Source organism: Schistocerca cancellata, chromosome 8 (assembly GCF_023864275.1).
Source record: "Schistocerca cancellata isolate TAMUIC-IGC-003103 chromosome 8, iqSchCanc2.1, whole genome shotgun sequence".
NCBI classification, from domain to species: Eukaryota; Metazoa; Arthropoda; class Insecta; order Orthoptera; family Acrididae; genus Schistocerca; species Schistocerca cancellata.
Window position 1 is genome coordinate 23,158,608 of NC_064633.1, and position 17,403 is coordinate 23,176,010.

At 42.7% G+C, this 17,403-nt stretch overlaps 1 protein-coding gene across 1 annotated transcript in view; it reads right to left on the bottom strand.

The window, feature by feature from the left end:
* LOC126094869 (nuclear exosome regulator NRDE2) overlaps window positions 1-17,403 on the bottom strand; it is a 190,092-nt gene that overhangs the window by 110,010 nt on the left and 62,679 nt on the right. Inside the window, exon 6 of the mRNA XM_049909500.1 lies at window positions 11,504-11,649. Coding sequence (XP_049765457.1) covers window positions 11,504-11,649 — 146 coding nt within the window. The remainder of the gene's footprint in view (window positions 1-11,503; window positions 11,650-17,403) is intronic.

The window sequence follows — 17,403 nt, forward strand, 5'->3', positions numbered from 1 at the left end:
TTGGGTAAATAGAATTAAAGCCTCAGTACATCCAGAAACTGAGCTCTAAGATTAGTCATGTTTAAAACATCCCATCACAACCACCGTGCCTGCCATGGTGAATTCTGCAGATGCCATTACTCTTGCAAGCATGCACATTGCAATTCACAATTGGCTCTGCAGCACTGGAAGTGTGGGTGCAGTGATTGAGACACTTGGATATTCAAAAGTGTACTCAGGATGCATTCCATGGATGCTTACAACAGACCCCACAAAACCATTTCATCTGGACTGTAGGAGCAATTTGAGGTCAATGGAAAAGCCTTTCTGCAAGGATCGTTATGGGTGACGAAATCTGAGTGCATTTCTTTGAGTCAGAAAAAAAAGGCAGTCACTGGACTGGAACCATCCACAAACAGAAGAAATTCAAGGCAGCTCCCTCTGTAGGCAGAGTCATGATGACAGTCTTTTGGGATAGTGATGGAGTCATTACTATGAATATGTTGTCAAAAAGGTCAACCACTGATTCCATGGCATAAATGAAGACCCAGAACAAACTCAAGAACAGAGTCCAGTGTGTTTGGTCTGACAAGAATCCAAAAAAAAAAATCTTGCTCCAACATGACATCATGACAGGTCTCAAAACCCGGGAACACACCACTCAACTGCATTGTACATCACTGCGTCACACACTCTATACCAGACAGTTTCCATCTGTTTGAGCCACTTATGGATTCCCTAAGTGAAGAAGATGAAAGCATAATTCAAGTGGTGAAAACATGGCTACATGCACATGACAAGAGCTTTTATTGACAGAGAGTACATGCTCTTACACAATGCTGACATAAGGCCACATAATGTGATGAAGACTATGTAGAAAAATAATAAATACAAGAATATTATTGACAATCTCACCAAATTTCTATCTCTTATGAATAAATGTGTTGGAAGAATGAAATCATGGACTGTGAGTAGCAACACAAGATGGGAGAAGCAATCTGTGTGGTAGGGATAAGGAAGAGACAGGGGCAGGGATAGCAGGTTAGGGTTGGGGGATGATAAAGTGCTGCTTGTGGGAGAACACAGGGATGAGGGAGAGAGGACTGGGCAACTAGGTGCAGTTAAGAGGTTAGACGGGAGGGCAGGGGGTGGGGGGGGGGGGGCATTGGGAAAGGAGGGAAGTAAAAAGATTGTGGGTGTGTTGGTGGAATTGAGGGCTGTGTAGAGCCAGAACAGGAACACTGTGATCAGACTGGAGGAGGGGGTAGTGGGATGATGTATGGGACAGCTCTTGCATCTAGGTCTATTAGAGGGATACGAGCCATGAGGCAAGGGGATAGAGCAGGGGTTGTGTAGGGATGGACAAGTATATTGTGTAAGTTCAGTGGGCAGTGAAATACCATTGTGAGAGAGATGGGAAGGATAGTGGGTATGATATTCCCCATTTCAGAACATAACAAAAGATTGTCAAAACCCTGCGGGAGAATATGATTCACTTGCTCTAGTCCTGGAGTGTACTAAGTCACGAGGTGAATGTTCCTCTGTGGCAGGACAATGGGACTTTCGGTGGTGGTGGGTGACTGGAGAGATAAGTCATGGGAGATCTGTTTTTGTACAAGGTTGGAAGGGTAATTACAATCTATGAGGGCATCACTGAGACTCCTGGTACATTTTGAGAGGAACTGCTCATCACTACAGATGCAATGGCTGGAGGTGGCTAGGCTCTATGGAAGGGACTTCTTGGTATGGAATGGGTGGCAGCTGTCGAGTGGAGGTATTGCCAGTGGTTGGTAGGTTTGATATGAATGGAGGTACTGATGTAGCCTTCTTTGAAGTGGAAGTCATCATTGAAGAAGGTGGCTTATTGGGTTGATGAGGAACAGGTGAAGCAAATAGGAGAGAAGGTGTTGAGGTTCTGGAGGAACGCGGATAGGATGTCATCACCCTCAATTCAGATTACGAAGATGTCATCAACGAATCTGAACCAGGTGAGGGGCTCAGGATTCTGGTTGGTTAGAAACGATTCCTCTAGATGCCTCATGAATAGATTGGCATAGAATGGTACCATGCATGTGCCCATTTCCATACCCCAGAGTAGTTCGTAGGTGATGCCTTCAAAGGATAAGTAATTGTGGGAGAGGATATAGTTGGACGTAGCAACTAGGATGGAGGTTGCAGGTTTGGAATCCATCGGGCACTGGGAAAGATAGTGTTCAATAGTGGCAAGATCATGGGCATTAGGGAGTTAGTGTAAAGGAAGGTGGCATCAAGAGTGACGAGCACGGCACCAAATGGTAAGGGAACAGGAAATGTCAAGAGTCAGTGGAGGAAATGGTTGGTACTTTTATACAGGAAGATGGGCTGTGAATAATAGGCTGAAGGTGTTGGTCTATGAGAGCAGAGAGTCTCTCAGTGGCGGCACAGTAAGTGATCACTATGGGGCTTCCTGGGTGGTTGGGGTTTTAGACTTTAGGAAGCATGTAGAAGGTAGGGGTGTGGGGAGTGGTTGGGATGAGGAGAGAGGTGGACTCCAGGGAGGGGTTCTGGGATGTGCCTAAGGACATGAGGAGAGACTGGAGATCCTGTTGAATTTCTGGAATGGGGTCACTGTAGCAGGGTTTGTAGGTGAACAACTGGCAGAGTCCTTCCACCAGGTAATCCTTGCTATTCAAAACAACAGTGGTGGAACCTTCGTCAGCAGGTAGGACCATAAGGTCAGGGTCAGTTTCCAGGTGGTGGATTGCAGTTCTTCTGTGGATGGAATGGTAGGTTGCATTTTGAGGGATTTGAGGAAAGATGGTGAGCAAGGTTTGAGGTTAAAAAATTCTGGAAAGGTAACAACAGGTGATTTTGGGGGCAGTGGGCGTGGACCAAGGGTGGAAGGAGGAATGAATTGAGCCAGGCAAGATTCAATGTTGGCCTTTCATTGAGTCTGATTGGTAGGGTTGGTGGCAAAAAAGTTTTTCCACTGTAGGGACCAGGAAGAGGAGAGAAAGTGTTTAACAAGTTGTTCATGACTGAATCTGGAAGTGAGGCAAAAGGTGAGGCCTTTGGAAAGGACTGATACTTCTGTGCAGCAAAAGCTTTTGGAGGAAAGGCCCATGGCTGTGTTTCATGTCCATTTAGGTTCCGGATTCTGTGTAGTGGTGGGAGGGAGTTTCTGAGGGTGGGGTAAATGTAGTAGGTCTGCGAGGCAGGTTTATCAGCTATGAGGAGATATGGAGGAGGTTTGGATGTTGTTGTAGAGGTGGTGGACAATGGTAGTCCTAGGCACAACCACAATCTACTACACAGCCCTCTATTCCACTAACGCATCCACATTCTTTTTACTTCTCTCCTTTTTTGCTCACCCCCCTCCCCTGCCTTCCCCCTCCCACCCTCTGTCTAACCTCCTGATGGCACCTAGTTGCCCTACCCTCTCTCCACCTCACACTGTATGCTCCCACAAGCATGAACAGATACTTTTCATCAGATAGGGTATATACTGGATAGGTAAATACCATTCCATGTTGTCATCCCATGGCATTAGGTCCAATACACACAAGATGAGTGACCACTCAACAGCTGATAATAATTTTATACACAACAACAACAACCAGTGTACCACAGAGGCACAGCAGATAACAAATCCAATTGTGATCGCATACACATGGTTATAATTAGATTTTAAATATTCATGAAATTCTATGTTTTATAGATCCAAATCAATTTTAACACCTTAAAGACTTCATTCTTGACACAAACATCATTTGATACAGACATACGCAATATGTAAATAACCTTACATTTCTGCTGTAATCTGTACAAAATGTTTTTAAATTATAGTGAGTGACATGTATACATTGAAAAAAGACTACTAGATATTACGAGGCATGTCCAGAAAGTAAGAATTGTTTCATTTTACCACCACCACAACATTGCAGTTGCAGTTCTGCACATTTGCTCTTACATTTGTGGTTCATCGTCTTTTCACTAATGCCATTACAGAAATGTTGTGTTGTGTTAGCATTTGTTAGTAATAAATCAAAACGTTTAAGACAATCTCTGAGCCCACCAACTATGAAGTATGTTCTTGAATGCAAAGAATATGAAGCCAGCTGAAATTAATTATATGCTTGTGGAGATTTATGGTGACAATGTAATGACTAATGGAATGATGAGAAAATGAGTGAGACAGTTTAGTGATGGACAAACCAATGTTCATGATGAAGCATGGAGTAGGCAATCTTCTGCTGTTGTTTGGTTGAAAAAGTGAATGAGAAAACTTGTGAAAACAGACGGTTCACAATAAGAATGCTTTGTGATGAGTTTCCACAAATTTCAAACACTGTTTTGCTTGAAATTGTCACAAGTTGCTTAAATTTTTGGAAATTGTGTATCCACTGGAATCCAAAACAGTTTACGGATGGCCACAAAATGAAGAGACTTGGCAGTGCTTTGACATTTCTCACCCAATACAGAGACGAGGGAGATGAATTCTTAAATAGAATTGTGACCAGTGATGAAACTTGGGTTTGTCATGTCACTCTAAAATCAAAACAACACACAATGGAGTGGACACACTCACAATCCCCCCAAAACACAAACTGAAAATGATTTAGTTAGAACAAAAAATTGTGCACTGAGTTCTACATCTACATCTACATCTACATTTATACTCCGCAAGCCACCCAACGGTGTGTGGCGGAGGGCACTTTACGTGCCACTGTCATTATCTCCCTTTCCTGTTCCAGTCGCGTATGGTTCGCGGGAAGAACGACTGTCTGAAAGCCTCTGTGCGCGCTCTAATCTCTCTAATTTTACATTCGTGATCTCCTCGGGAGGTATAAGTAGGGGGAAGCAATATATTCGATACCTCATCCAGAAACGCACCCTCTCGAAACCTGGACAGCAAGCTACACCGCAATGCAGAGCGCCGCTCTTGCAGAGTCTGCCACTTGAGTTTGTTAAACATCTCCGTAACGCTATCACGGTTACCAAATAACCCTGTGACGAAACGCGCCGCTCTTCTTTGGATCCTCTCCATCTCCTCCGTCAACCCGATCTGGTACGGATCCCACACTGATGAGCAATACTCAAGTATAGGTCGAACGAGTGTTTTGTAAGTCACCTCCTTTGTTGATGGACTACATTTTCTAAGGACTCTCCCAATGAATCTCAACCTGGTACCCGCCTTACCAACAATTAATTTTATATGATCATTCCACTTCAAATCGTTCCGCACGCATACTCCCAGATATTTTACAGAAGTAACTGCTACCAGTGTTTGTTCCGCTATCATATAATCATACAATAAAGGATCCTTCTTTCTATGTATTCGCAATACATTACATTTGTCTATATTAAGGGTCAGTTGCCACTCCCTGCACCAAGTGCCTATCCGCTGCAGATCTTCCTGCATTTCGCTACAATTTTCTAATGCTGCAACTTCTCTGTACACTACAGCATCATCCGCGAAAAGCCGCATGGAACTTCCGACACTATCTACTAGGTCATTTATATATATTGTGAAAAGCAATGGTCCCATAACACTCCCCTGTGGCACGCCAGAGGTTACTTTAATGTCTGTAGACGTCTCTCCGTTGATAACAACATGCTGTGTTCTGTTTGCTAAAAACTCTTCAATCCAGCCACACAGCTAGTCTGATATTCCGTAGGCTCTTACTTTGTTTATCAGGCGACAGTGCGGAACTGTATCGAACGCCTTCCGGAAGTCAAGAAAAATAGCATCTACCTGGGAGCCTGTATCTAATATTTTCTGGGTCTCATGAACAAATAAAGCGAGTTGGGTTTCACACGATCGCTGTTTCCGGAATCCATGTTGATTCCTACATATTAGATTCTGAGTTTCCAAAAACGACATGATACTCGAGCAAAGGACATGTTCTAAAATTCTACAACAGATCGACGTCAGAGATATAGGTCTATAGTTTTGCGCATCTGCTCGACGACCCTTCTTGAAGACTGGGACTACCTGTGCTCTTTTCCAATCATTTGGAACCTTCTGTTCCTCTAGAGACTTGCGGTACACGGCTGTTAGAAGGGGGGCAAGTTCTTTTGCGTACTCTGTGTAGAATCGAATTGGTATCCCGTCAGGTCCAGTGGACTTTCCTCTGTTGAGTGATTCCAGTTGCTTTTCTATTCCTTGGACACTTATTTCAATGTCAGCCATTTTTTCGTTGGTGCGAGGATTTAGAGAAGGAACTGCAGTGCGGTCTTCCTCTGTGAAACAGCTTTGGAAAAAGGTGTTTAGTATTTCAGCTTTACGCTTGTCATCCTCTGTTTCAATGCCATCATCATCCCGGAGTGTCTGGACATGATGTTTCGAGCCACTTACTGATTTAACATAAGACCAGAACTTCCTAGGATTTTCTGTCAAGTCGGTACCTAGTATTTTACTTTCGAATTCACTGAACGCTTCACGCATAGCCCTCCTTACGCTAACTTTGACATCGTTTAGCTTCTGTTTGTCTGAGAGGTTTTGGCTGCGTTTAAACTTGGAGTGAAGCTCTCTTTGCTTTCGCAGTAGTTTCCTAACTTTGTTGTTGTACCACGGTGGGTTTTTCCCGTCCCTCACAGTTTTACTCGGCACGTACCTGTCTAAAACGCATTTTACGATTGCCTTGAACTTTTTCCATAAACACTCAACATTGTCAGTGTCGGAACAGAAATTTTCGTTTTGATCTGTTAGGTAGTCTGAAATCTGCCTTCTATTACTCTTGCTAAACAGATAAACCTTCCTCCCTTTTTTTATATTCCTATTAACTTCCATATTCAGGGATGCTGCAACGGCCTTATGATCACTGATTCCCTGTTCTGCGCTTACAGAGTCGAAAAGTTCGGGTCTGTTTGTTATCAGTAGGTCCAAGATGTTATCTCCACGAGTCGGTTCTCTGTTTAATTCCTCGAAGTAATTTTCGGATAGTGCACTCAGTATAATGTCACTCGATGCTCTGTCCCTACCACCCGTCCTAAACATCTGAGTGTCCCAGTCTATATCTGGTAAATTGAAATCTCCACCTAAGACCATAACATGCTGAGAAAATTTATGTGAAATGTATTCCAAATTTTCTCTCAGTTGTTCTGCCACTAATGCTGCTGAGTCGGGGGGGTCGGTAAAAGGAGCCAACTATTAACCTAGTTCGGTTGTTGAGTGTAACCTCCACCCATAATAATTCACAGGAACTATCCACTTCTACTTCACTACAGGATAAACTACTACTAACAGCGACGAACACTCCACCACCGGTTGCATGCAATCTATCCTTTCTAAACACCGTCTGTGCCTTTGTAAAAATTTCGGCAGAATTTATCTCTGGCTTCAGCCAGCTTTCTGTACCTATAACGATTTCAGCTTCGGTGCTTTCTATCAGCGCTTGAAGTTCCGGTACTTTACCAACGCAGCTTCGACAGTTTACAATTACAATACCGATTGCTGCTTGGTCCCTGCATGTCCTGACTTTGCCCCGCACCCGTTGAGGCTGTTGCCCTTTCTGCACTTGCCCGAGGCCATCTAACCTAAAAAACCGCCCAGCCCACGCCACACAACCCCTGCTACCCGTGTAGCCGCTTGTTGCGTGTAGTGGACTCCTGACCTATCCAGCGGAACCCGAAACCCCACCACCCTATGGCGCAAGTCGAGGAATCTGCAGCCCACATGGTCGCAGAACCGTCTCAGCCTCTGATTCAGACCCTCCACTCGGCTCTGTACCAAAGGTCCGCAGTCAGTCCTGTCGACGATGCTGCAGATGGTGAGCTCTGCTTTCATCCCGCTAGCGAGACTGGCAGTCTTCACCAAATCAGATAGCCGCCGGAAGCCAGAGAGGATTTCCTCCGATCCATAGCGAGACACATCATTGGTGCCGACATGAGCGACCACCTGCAGATGGGTGCACCCTGTACCCTTCATGGCATCCGGAAGGACCCTTTCCACATCTGGAATGACTCCCCCCGGTATGCACACGGAGTGCACTTTGGTTTTCTTCCCCTCCCTTGCTGCCATATCCCTAAGGGGCCCCATTACGCGCCTGACGTTGGAGCTCCCAACTACCAGTAAGCCCACCCTCTGCGACTGCCCGGATCTTGCAGACTGAGGGGCAACCTCTGGAACAGGACAAGCAGCCATGTCAGGCTGAAGATCAGTATCAGCCTGAGACAGAGCCTGAAACCGGTTCGTCAGACAAACTGGAGAGGCCTTCCGTTCAGCCCTCCGGAATGTCTTTCGCCCCCTGCCACACCTTGAGACGACCTCCCACTCTACCACAGGTGAGGGATCAGCCTCAATGCGGGCAGTATCCCGGGCAACCACAGTCGTAGTCCGATCGGGGGATGCGTGGGACGAGCTGGCCGTCCCCGACAAACCCCCATCCGGACCCCCACAGTGATGCCCATTGGCAACAGCCTCAAGCTGTGTGACCGAAGCCAACACTGCCTGAAGCTGGGAGCGAAGGGATTCTGGGACAAAACAATGGTTCAAATGGCTCTGAGCACTATGTGAATTAACTTCTGAGGTAATCAGTCGCCTAGAACTTAGAACTAATTAAACCTAACTAACTTAAGGACATCACACACATCCATGCCCGAGGCAGGATTCGAACCTGCGACCATAGCGGTCGCTCGGCTCCAGACTGTAGCGCCTAGAACCACACGGTCACTCTGGCTGGCCAGTTCTGGGGCAGATACGGCATTCCGCTTGTTGAGGTACTTCCGAGGTGAAACCGTCGATGTGATACAAAACACTGAAAAGACTTCAGTGCACAATTGAAAACAAAAAATGTGAAATGCTCTGTCACGGCACTGTGTTACTTCATGACTACACATGTCCCCATTCTACTGGTGTCACTCAAGGCCTTATTCAACAATTTGCTTTGGAGCACATTGATCATCTGCTGTACAGCCCCATCCCGCACCTTGTGACTACCACTTGTTCTTGAACTTGAAGTGTGATTTTAGAGGAAGGCACTATGTCAGTGACGACACAAGAAACAGTGTTCAGCAGTGGCTATCTTCAAAAGCGGCATCTTTCTATGAAGTGGGCACACAAAAGATGGTTTCCTGCTATGACAAATGTCAGAACAATGGTGGCAACTATGCAGAAATATGGTTTAAGAAATGATCTTTCTTGTGAAAATAAATTTTGGTTTGAAAAAATGTTTTAAGAGTTTTATTCCAAAATTTAACTTACTTTCTGGACTAAGTCCTTCACCGGACGTATGCAAAACATACACACACATTCACACATGCATAATTCGTACACACATTACCAAAACATCTCCAGATGCTAAGGCCCAACTCTGATTGCATCTGAGGTGAGCAGTGATCTTTGCTGGTATGGGTAGTGGGGGTACAGAGGAGGCATGGGAGAAGAAGGGAAGGGATATCAGGGTAGGAATACCAGAAGATGCTGAATGTCTGTAGGTGTTGCTGGGAGGAATATGGTGGAGACAAGATACTGGGCTAACTAGATGGAATGGGGGAGAGGGAGGCATAGGGAGAGTAAAGACAGAGAGAAGTGGAAAGGATTGTGCAGATACACTGGCAGAATAGAATGTGTGTGTAGGGCTGGAGTGGGAGTAGGGAACAGGATAAGCAAGTGGAAGACAGGGACTACCAAAGATTGAGATCACAGGGTTACAGGAATAAAGGGTATATTGCAGGTAGTCACTTCCTGAATGGTGCTGTGGACACAGGTTTCACAATTTATTCTATGGACAGTGATGACAGCGAGCTGTAATCCAAGGACAAACATACCCCATATCAATTAGATGCAACTGAGGTCACATGAAGACTTATTTTGAAGAATTTGAAAAGATTGTGTAGTGTCACAAAATTGCTGACACTAGTGTCCTCCAACGATGCAATCACAGTGAATGTCTAATTTGACTATGATTAGTTTTAATGGACTATTATTTAATATATTTAATTCCTTTTTCACTAGGACTTGTTTAGATTTTTTTTATTTAACTTTGTGTGGGATGAGCAAGAGCCGCAGCCACCCATTGTTCATTCTCTGCATAACAAAGACTGGTTACTATTCTGTCTGCCACACATGCCGAAAATGTTGAGAGGATGACCTCCATGATACTGCATCAAGGAGGTCTGAACCTATTCTACCCTTGTGTTGCACAGATGCTATTCCTCTTTTAACAATGGATTGTTGTTAATTTTTTCTAGATTGATTGGAGAAACTTGTCACAAAAGTAATAATACTTGTTAATTATACCCACTGAGCAAAATGTAACACTGATTTTACCAAACTACATTATACATTAGCAACCGAAAAGCCCCACAATTTTTGTAGTTGTGACGAAAAAGAGATTGCAACTAAGTCTTTTTTCTCAGTTAGCTGACTTTTCATTTGTAGTCAGAATTGAATTGCCTTTAAAACTGGACAAATATTCAACAATAGTGAACATTTCTGCAGGAGATGGTAAACTCTAGATATGATCCAATGGCATGCCAGTGTTTTTCGTGCAGCAATGCTGTCAACACTCACAGTGAGGTACAATGGGAACGAAATGGGTAGTGTCCGCTGTTGGTTCTATGCAGCCAATGAGAAAGCAGTGGGCAGATGATGCTGGAAGCAAGAGAAGAAGAAAAATATTGTCACATTCTCATGTCAGTATAGATGGGAACTACAATACGTATTCAGGGAGGGGGGGGGGGAGGGGGGGGGGGAAGAGCTGTATTCTCAGGTCCCACCATAACCACAACCTCAGACATCGCAAAATATTCAGAAGAAACAGCATAATACTTGTTACAACTGCAATTATAAATTTCATTTCTGTTCATTTCAATTATAAATTTCGTTGCTGCTCATTTCACTCACAGCAGTTTCAACAGTGCTATTACGTCCCACCCTAATCATCACCTCAGAAATCGTGACATATTTGGAAGAAACAGACAATTATATATCACGAAGAAGATCATAAATTTCAGTGCTGCCCTTACATAGGAACACACTGCCTCTTTTTTTCATCTCTCATTGATTAGGTAAACCATCATCCCAGAAGCGATACCAGTGATGATGACAATGATGATTAAAAATAGTAATACCACAAACAACGACCTCAAGTAGTAGGCGTAGGAAATAAAGATAAAAATCAATGCAAATCATTTCTTTTAGGTTAATTTATTTCTCTTTGTGTTGTCAAAATGTAAGCAAGCACTAAATAAATAGCATAAATTCAAAATAAAATCCTTAGGCAGGTACTTTATATCAATGAAACAGTTTATGAGTTTTATTACTCTGAATATCTTACAAGTAAAATTTTCTCAAAGAGCCTCCTAAAATAAAATAAAAAGGGTGGGGGATCAAGCAGGGTTGTCTTGTACGTGTGTAAATATGGTATCCTGGTTGCACCTGAGGAAGGGCTGGAAGCCATGAAATCGATCATGACACAATAAAAAGAAACTGAAGGTCTTTTTGCAGTCAGAGGCACATTTATTCCTAATCTCAATAATAATTCTATAATCCTCTGAAATCATTTATGGGATGCTACAAAATCTCATTAATCATCCTTACCAATGATGGCCCTTTCAGCTGGTGGTGTTTGAGACGCTGGAGCACCACGTCTACTCTGGTGGAGCTGCTGTGTTGCTTTGATGTACAGATTCAGCACACCTGGAGCAGAACATAATGCCATGCTCCACTGTGTTGTACGTACAAACCTGAAATGGAGAAACTTACAGTGGTGCGCAGCATGTTGTCGGTTGTCAATATCACAAGGCCTATTAGGAGGAGGGAGAGAGGTGAGGTTGGGGAGGAGGAGGGAAGGGGTGTGGTTTCTACCCATGGGACCCAGACCGTAATGACCTCAATATTTTAATATTCACTTGTTTCACACTAATGTGGTTTCAGCTTTATAACCATTATCAAGATGAAACATCACTAAATGCTGGACATGCCTGAATGACACATCATTGTCAAAATATTACAATTATCTCTGAAGTGGTTTTGACAAATGTTGATGTCAGTTGATGTACTGATGTCGTGCATGTATATCACAGCAACGTATCAGCCAACACAAATTCAGTATAATATGCACAGTGTCAGCTGAACTATTTATTCATTTACATTCATATTCTAATACTCTGATGATGATGACATATCATTGAGCCATGTCAGAGATTTGGTGATTTTCATCTTCACTCTTCACAATGGTTATAAAGCTGAAAAGTGTGAAATAAATGAATATTAAAATGTACAGCCAAATAGCAGAATGTCCTGTATGACTGTGGTCCCAACAAAGGAGAAATGATTTTCATAGGTGTAAAACTAGTTTCTGACTTTGAAGCTTCTCTCTGAATTTAAGGTTGTTGCAAACTGGCAGAGATGTAACAATGGCTTTTTTTCTTCAACAGTTTCTGATCTGATTTTGGTAACCCATTCTGAAAGTTACTATATTTTCAGATTCAGAAGAACTATCAGTTACATCTCTTGTTGAAACATGAGCTCAGTGTTACACCTATTGATGAAGACAGCTTGCTTTCAGAATCTGTAGATGAGTTACCACTAAGGTCGACAATGAATAATTCATCCTCACTGTCGCTTTCGTATCTCCATGACCTCTTTCTCAATGCAACCACAATGTCCTATCATTTCCTTAGTAGTAAAAAATGATGAGAAACACACAGCTGATGATAATCCTCATGAACAGTAAGATGTAAAGTGAAGCCAAATGTTGCAAAATGAGGTCAGAACCAATGAACTACCCAAAGTCAGCCTGGTAGCCAGAACTATGAAAAGCTACTGTGATATTGGCAGAAATCCTGGTGTACGCTTAAACTCGTCAACATTACTCAGGTATCTGAGTACTGGTATGTCTATATGCATCATTAGTGCTCAGGAGTCAGTAAGGAGGCATGAGCTAACTCTTCAATGGTGCTGAACAAAATTCCAGAGGCCATATTATATTTATCAACAGCATCTGGGAAGTAGCAGGGCAAGACAAGTGAACTCATCAACAGCGGTCAGAAAGCTAACAGACTGGCTGAAGAACTACTGGGGAATAGTTTCACCTATATTATTCAAGAAGAGAGGCTCAATTCCTACTCCAAGATTAGGGCAATATTAGTAAGTGGTAGATTACTTTGAGAAACTTCTGGATGAAGGAAACCCGAAAACCTTGAGAAGAGGGCAATCCCAGTTAGAAAATGATATGGGATATATCATGAGAAGACCTGGTATCAGCCCTGAAGGAAAGAGAAACTGGAAATCTATAAAGAAGATCAGTTTCCATATAATGGAGTGAGGGAGAGAGAGTGTGTATAATTTTGCCCAGTTACAAAGAGGAAAAAGACATACATAGCTGTGCTAACTAGAGGAAAGTTAAATTCATGTTGTTGTTGTTGATGATGACGACGATGATGATGATGAGTATTATTTCAGCTGAAGACTGACTGATTTCCTGCAGCTCTCCACACTACTCTATATTGTGCAAGTCTCTTCATCTCTGATAACTACTGCAACCAGCATCCATTTGAACCGACTTACTCCATTCACCCCTGTGTCATCCCACACAATTTTTACCCTTCACACTTCCTTCCATTATCAAACTGGTCCCTTTAAGTCTCAGAATGTATCCTATCCACTGATCCCTTCTCCTAGTCAGGTTATGCCAAACATTTCATTTTTCCCCTAATCATATCAGCACACCTCATTTGTTACTCGATCCACCCATCTAATCTTCACCATTCTTCCACAGCACCACATCTCACTGCAACAGAACTCGGGCTCGTTTACTACCTATTTTGTCACGTGGCTCATCTGTAAAGGGGGTTGGTAGTAAACGGTTGCATTATCGCCCCTATTATTGAGTCTGATATTGGCTGGCTTTTGAAGAGCAGTGAATTGAACTAGACCCCGATTTTCCCGCTCACATCCACAGTCCTGAGTCGGGTCACATGACACCACAGTAGTCAAAATAATTGCTAAACATGGCCACAATTCGTTTACAGTATTTTATAATATTTAAATACTTAAATCTAAATACATTATATAATTTTACAAATTATCACCACACTTATATAATTCGTTGCAATTAAAAGAAAACCAAAACACTATCCAACGGAACTACAACGTCCATCAAAACACAAAACAAGTATTTTCTGGTCTATTTTGCCCAGCATATTATCTCTGCTGCTGTGCTTTAAATTTTAAATTACTTGAAAGAGTTCCATATTATCCCCTGTTACCTTACATACCCCCACTTCATGGAGACATTACCTTAGTAACGGCAACATGAAGTAGCACCAAATGGAGTGAACCCATATTACTTTACATATTAAACATTTTAATTATAACTATAATGGCACCAAAACATGTAGAACAGTGTTATAGTGGTGAGTTAATCAGTGTAAGTACTGTCATCAGAAAACATACATACATAATCCAACAATGTATCCAACTCAAATATACAATTGGATAGTCTCCTATTGAGTCTGATTGGGCAGGCAAAATAAATGCCCATGTTAGTCTATATGTAGGTTGCACACTCACTGCACATTAACACTTCCACTTTTTACACAGTTGTTTCTGTAAGTTGCACGAAGTTGTTGTAACCAAATCCTTTTGTTCACAGGTTTATGCATTGGAATACAGTCTTTCCAAACTTGCCAGCCAACAGCACTGTGCTTCCTCTCATTAGCCAAGCCATCCTATCAAAATGTAATCAAATCCTCTTAAATCTTGGCTAGACATGCAGACCCACATTTCCCAGGAATCAGGCTATCCAAATCCTCCCTGGAACATCCTGTTTTCACTGATCAGTTCTTATTGAGGTTTGTACAAATGACAAACATGCACATAAATCAAACACAAACATGGCATAGTTAAATATATTCTATTTCACCCTTCAAATGTTCCCAGATCAGGACCTCCGACACTTCTACCCCCACGCACCAGTATCAACTCCAGGTGCCACAGATACATTAGGAATTTTAATCAAATCTCATTATTTTTTTTTTTATACAAACTATTTGCAGATTTCCTCCCTCCTATATTCTCCACATATTTATACAGAAATAGACTATATGTACAGTAGGTTTCAGTTCCCGTGTGACTTCCAACAAGGCTTCTATCACACACACACCAGTTGTGCAAATCCATTGGACAACAGATTCCCTTATTGCAAATACATACAGTATAATGAAGTTTGCTGACCACCAACAATGGCATCGCAACATACACAGTAACACAAATAATACTCCAATTATAAATACACGTATACATAGCCCCCAATTTTTTTTTTTTTTTTTTTTTTTTTTTTTTTTTTTTTTTTTTTTTTTACAGGCATGCATGTCAAGCTTCGTACCTCCCTATGTTCCATGTATTTAGGTCTGTAACACAATGCCCTGTCCATATTACCCACAAAATTAAGAAATTCTTCCACTGAATCTGTTGCACTGTGAATCAAATCCCATTGCAAATGCTCTGGTAATCTTCTCTTTAGTGTAGATATTTCTGTTAATATGCCCAGTGGCCTATCCAGATGATTTAATTTATTCAGTTCTCTAACACATAACTCTCTCATACTTTCCTTTCCACTCTTGTAACTGGATCCACTCAAAAAATCGTTTTGCAATCTAAATTGTTTTGCTTGACCCCAGTATTTGATCAAGAACAGGTTTTCGAAGGTTTTAAAATCACAAAATTTATCATCATTTTGGTTTGCCCATGTTTGAGCTCCCCCTTCCAACTGCCTCTTAACATATTTAATTTTTGCCTCCTCACTCATCCCTGTCATAAAGTTATCCTTACATGCAGCTAGAAAGTCAACTGCATGGTATTTATTCTCCCCATTAAAAGGTTTTGACTGAAATCCATGCCCCAGAGGATATCCCAACAATAAATTTCCATTCCCTGCTGCCACAGTATTAACTGTTTCCCTCATGACATTTATTTCCCCTTCTAATTCCTTCTTATTGTCAGTAATTCCCTTATGGCAATCCAACACTCCTATCTTAATGGATTCAATGTCTGCTTCTGTTTGTCTTTGAAATAATGTGCATTTCTGTTCCTGTACCTGAATTTGCCCCACAAGATTACTTTGCACAGTGTCCACCTTGGCTACTAGGCCTATTTCAACCTCATCAACTCTCTCGATAATTCCCTCAACAATTTTAACTGTGTTTTCAACTTTATCACTCACTGTCTTTATTTTATCACTAAGCCTTAATTCCATATCCCCTATTTTCGAATCCATTTCTCCAACTATTGCAGTTTTTATATTCCCTATTTTCGAGTCTATTTCTCCTAATTTACTAGTAAGTTTCACAAAAAATGTGCTGAGGTCACTTCCTGGTATCCAGCCTATTTCTTTTGGCATGCTAGGGCTACTACAGGTACTCCTAACATCCACTGATTCGCCTTCACTTTGAGATTCACGCGTCTCATCGGCCATGGCTAATGAAAAGGACATAATTTTGCAATGTAGCTGCTGGCTGTACTTATCTTTTAAATCCTCGTGTGACGCGACGTCTGCAGTGAGCTCCGCAGCACAGCTATGCAATGAATCTTAATCGGCGGCGTGGACACACAGCAAACTCAATCAGGAGCGAGAACACGTTGCGTAGGCCCCTGGCAGCATGTAGTCGTGTTGGTCGGTGGCACGGACGACGGCGTTGATCGTCGGCAGCACGTGGATACAGCTTCGACTGCTTTACCCGTAGCAACACATGGACGTGGCACGGACGACGGTTTCTTCTCGCGGCAGCACGTATCGCGGCACGGACGACTGTTTTACCCGCGGCAAACACGTGGTCGACTCATCAGACTGTGTAACTGACTGCTTCACAATCGTGGTGGCCTTATATCGGCGTAACCACGGGGCAGCGCGTATCTTGTCCAGCACAAACACTCCGGTACTGCTAATGCACCGATTTAGCTCAGAGCCCCCACACTGACTGTTCAAAAGCCTAACATCAGAAGGACATTCGATTCCGAAATACTATGGAATATGGAAGAAAGTCCTATCCCGGACGAGCCCCCAATTGCAACAGAACTCGGGCTCGTTTACTACCTATTTTGTCACGTGGCTCATCTGTAAAGGGGGTTGGTAGTAAACGGTTGCATTATCGCCCCTATTATTGAGTCTGATATTGGCTGGCTTTTGAAGAGCAGTGAATTGAACTATACACGTTCAGATTGAAACTTATTTATTCAAAAGAAACACTTTAACGTTGTGGCCATGCATTTTTAAGTTCACAAATAATAATCGGTGCAATTCGTACACTGTTTGTCTCACACCCACACACTTTCACTTTGTTCCATCGCATACCCTGGCGTCCATGCTTGCACTCGCGGAACTTTGCCGCTCCCAACTCGCCACCACAACGGCCAACCACCAAAGACCCCGATTTTCCCGCTCACATCCACAGTCCTGAGTCGGGTCACATGACACCACAGTATTCAAAATAATTGCT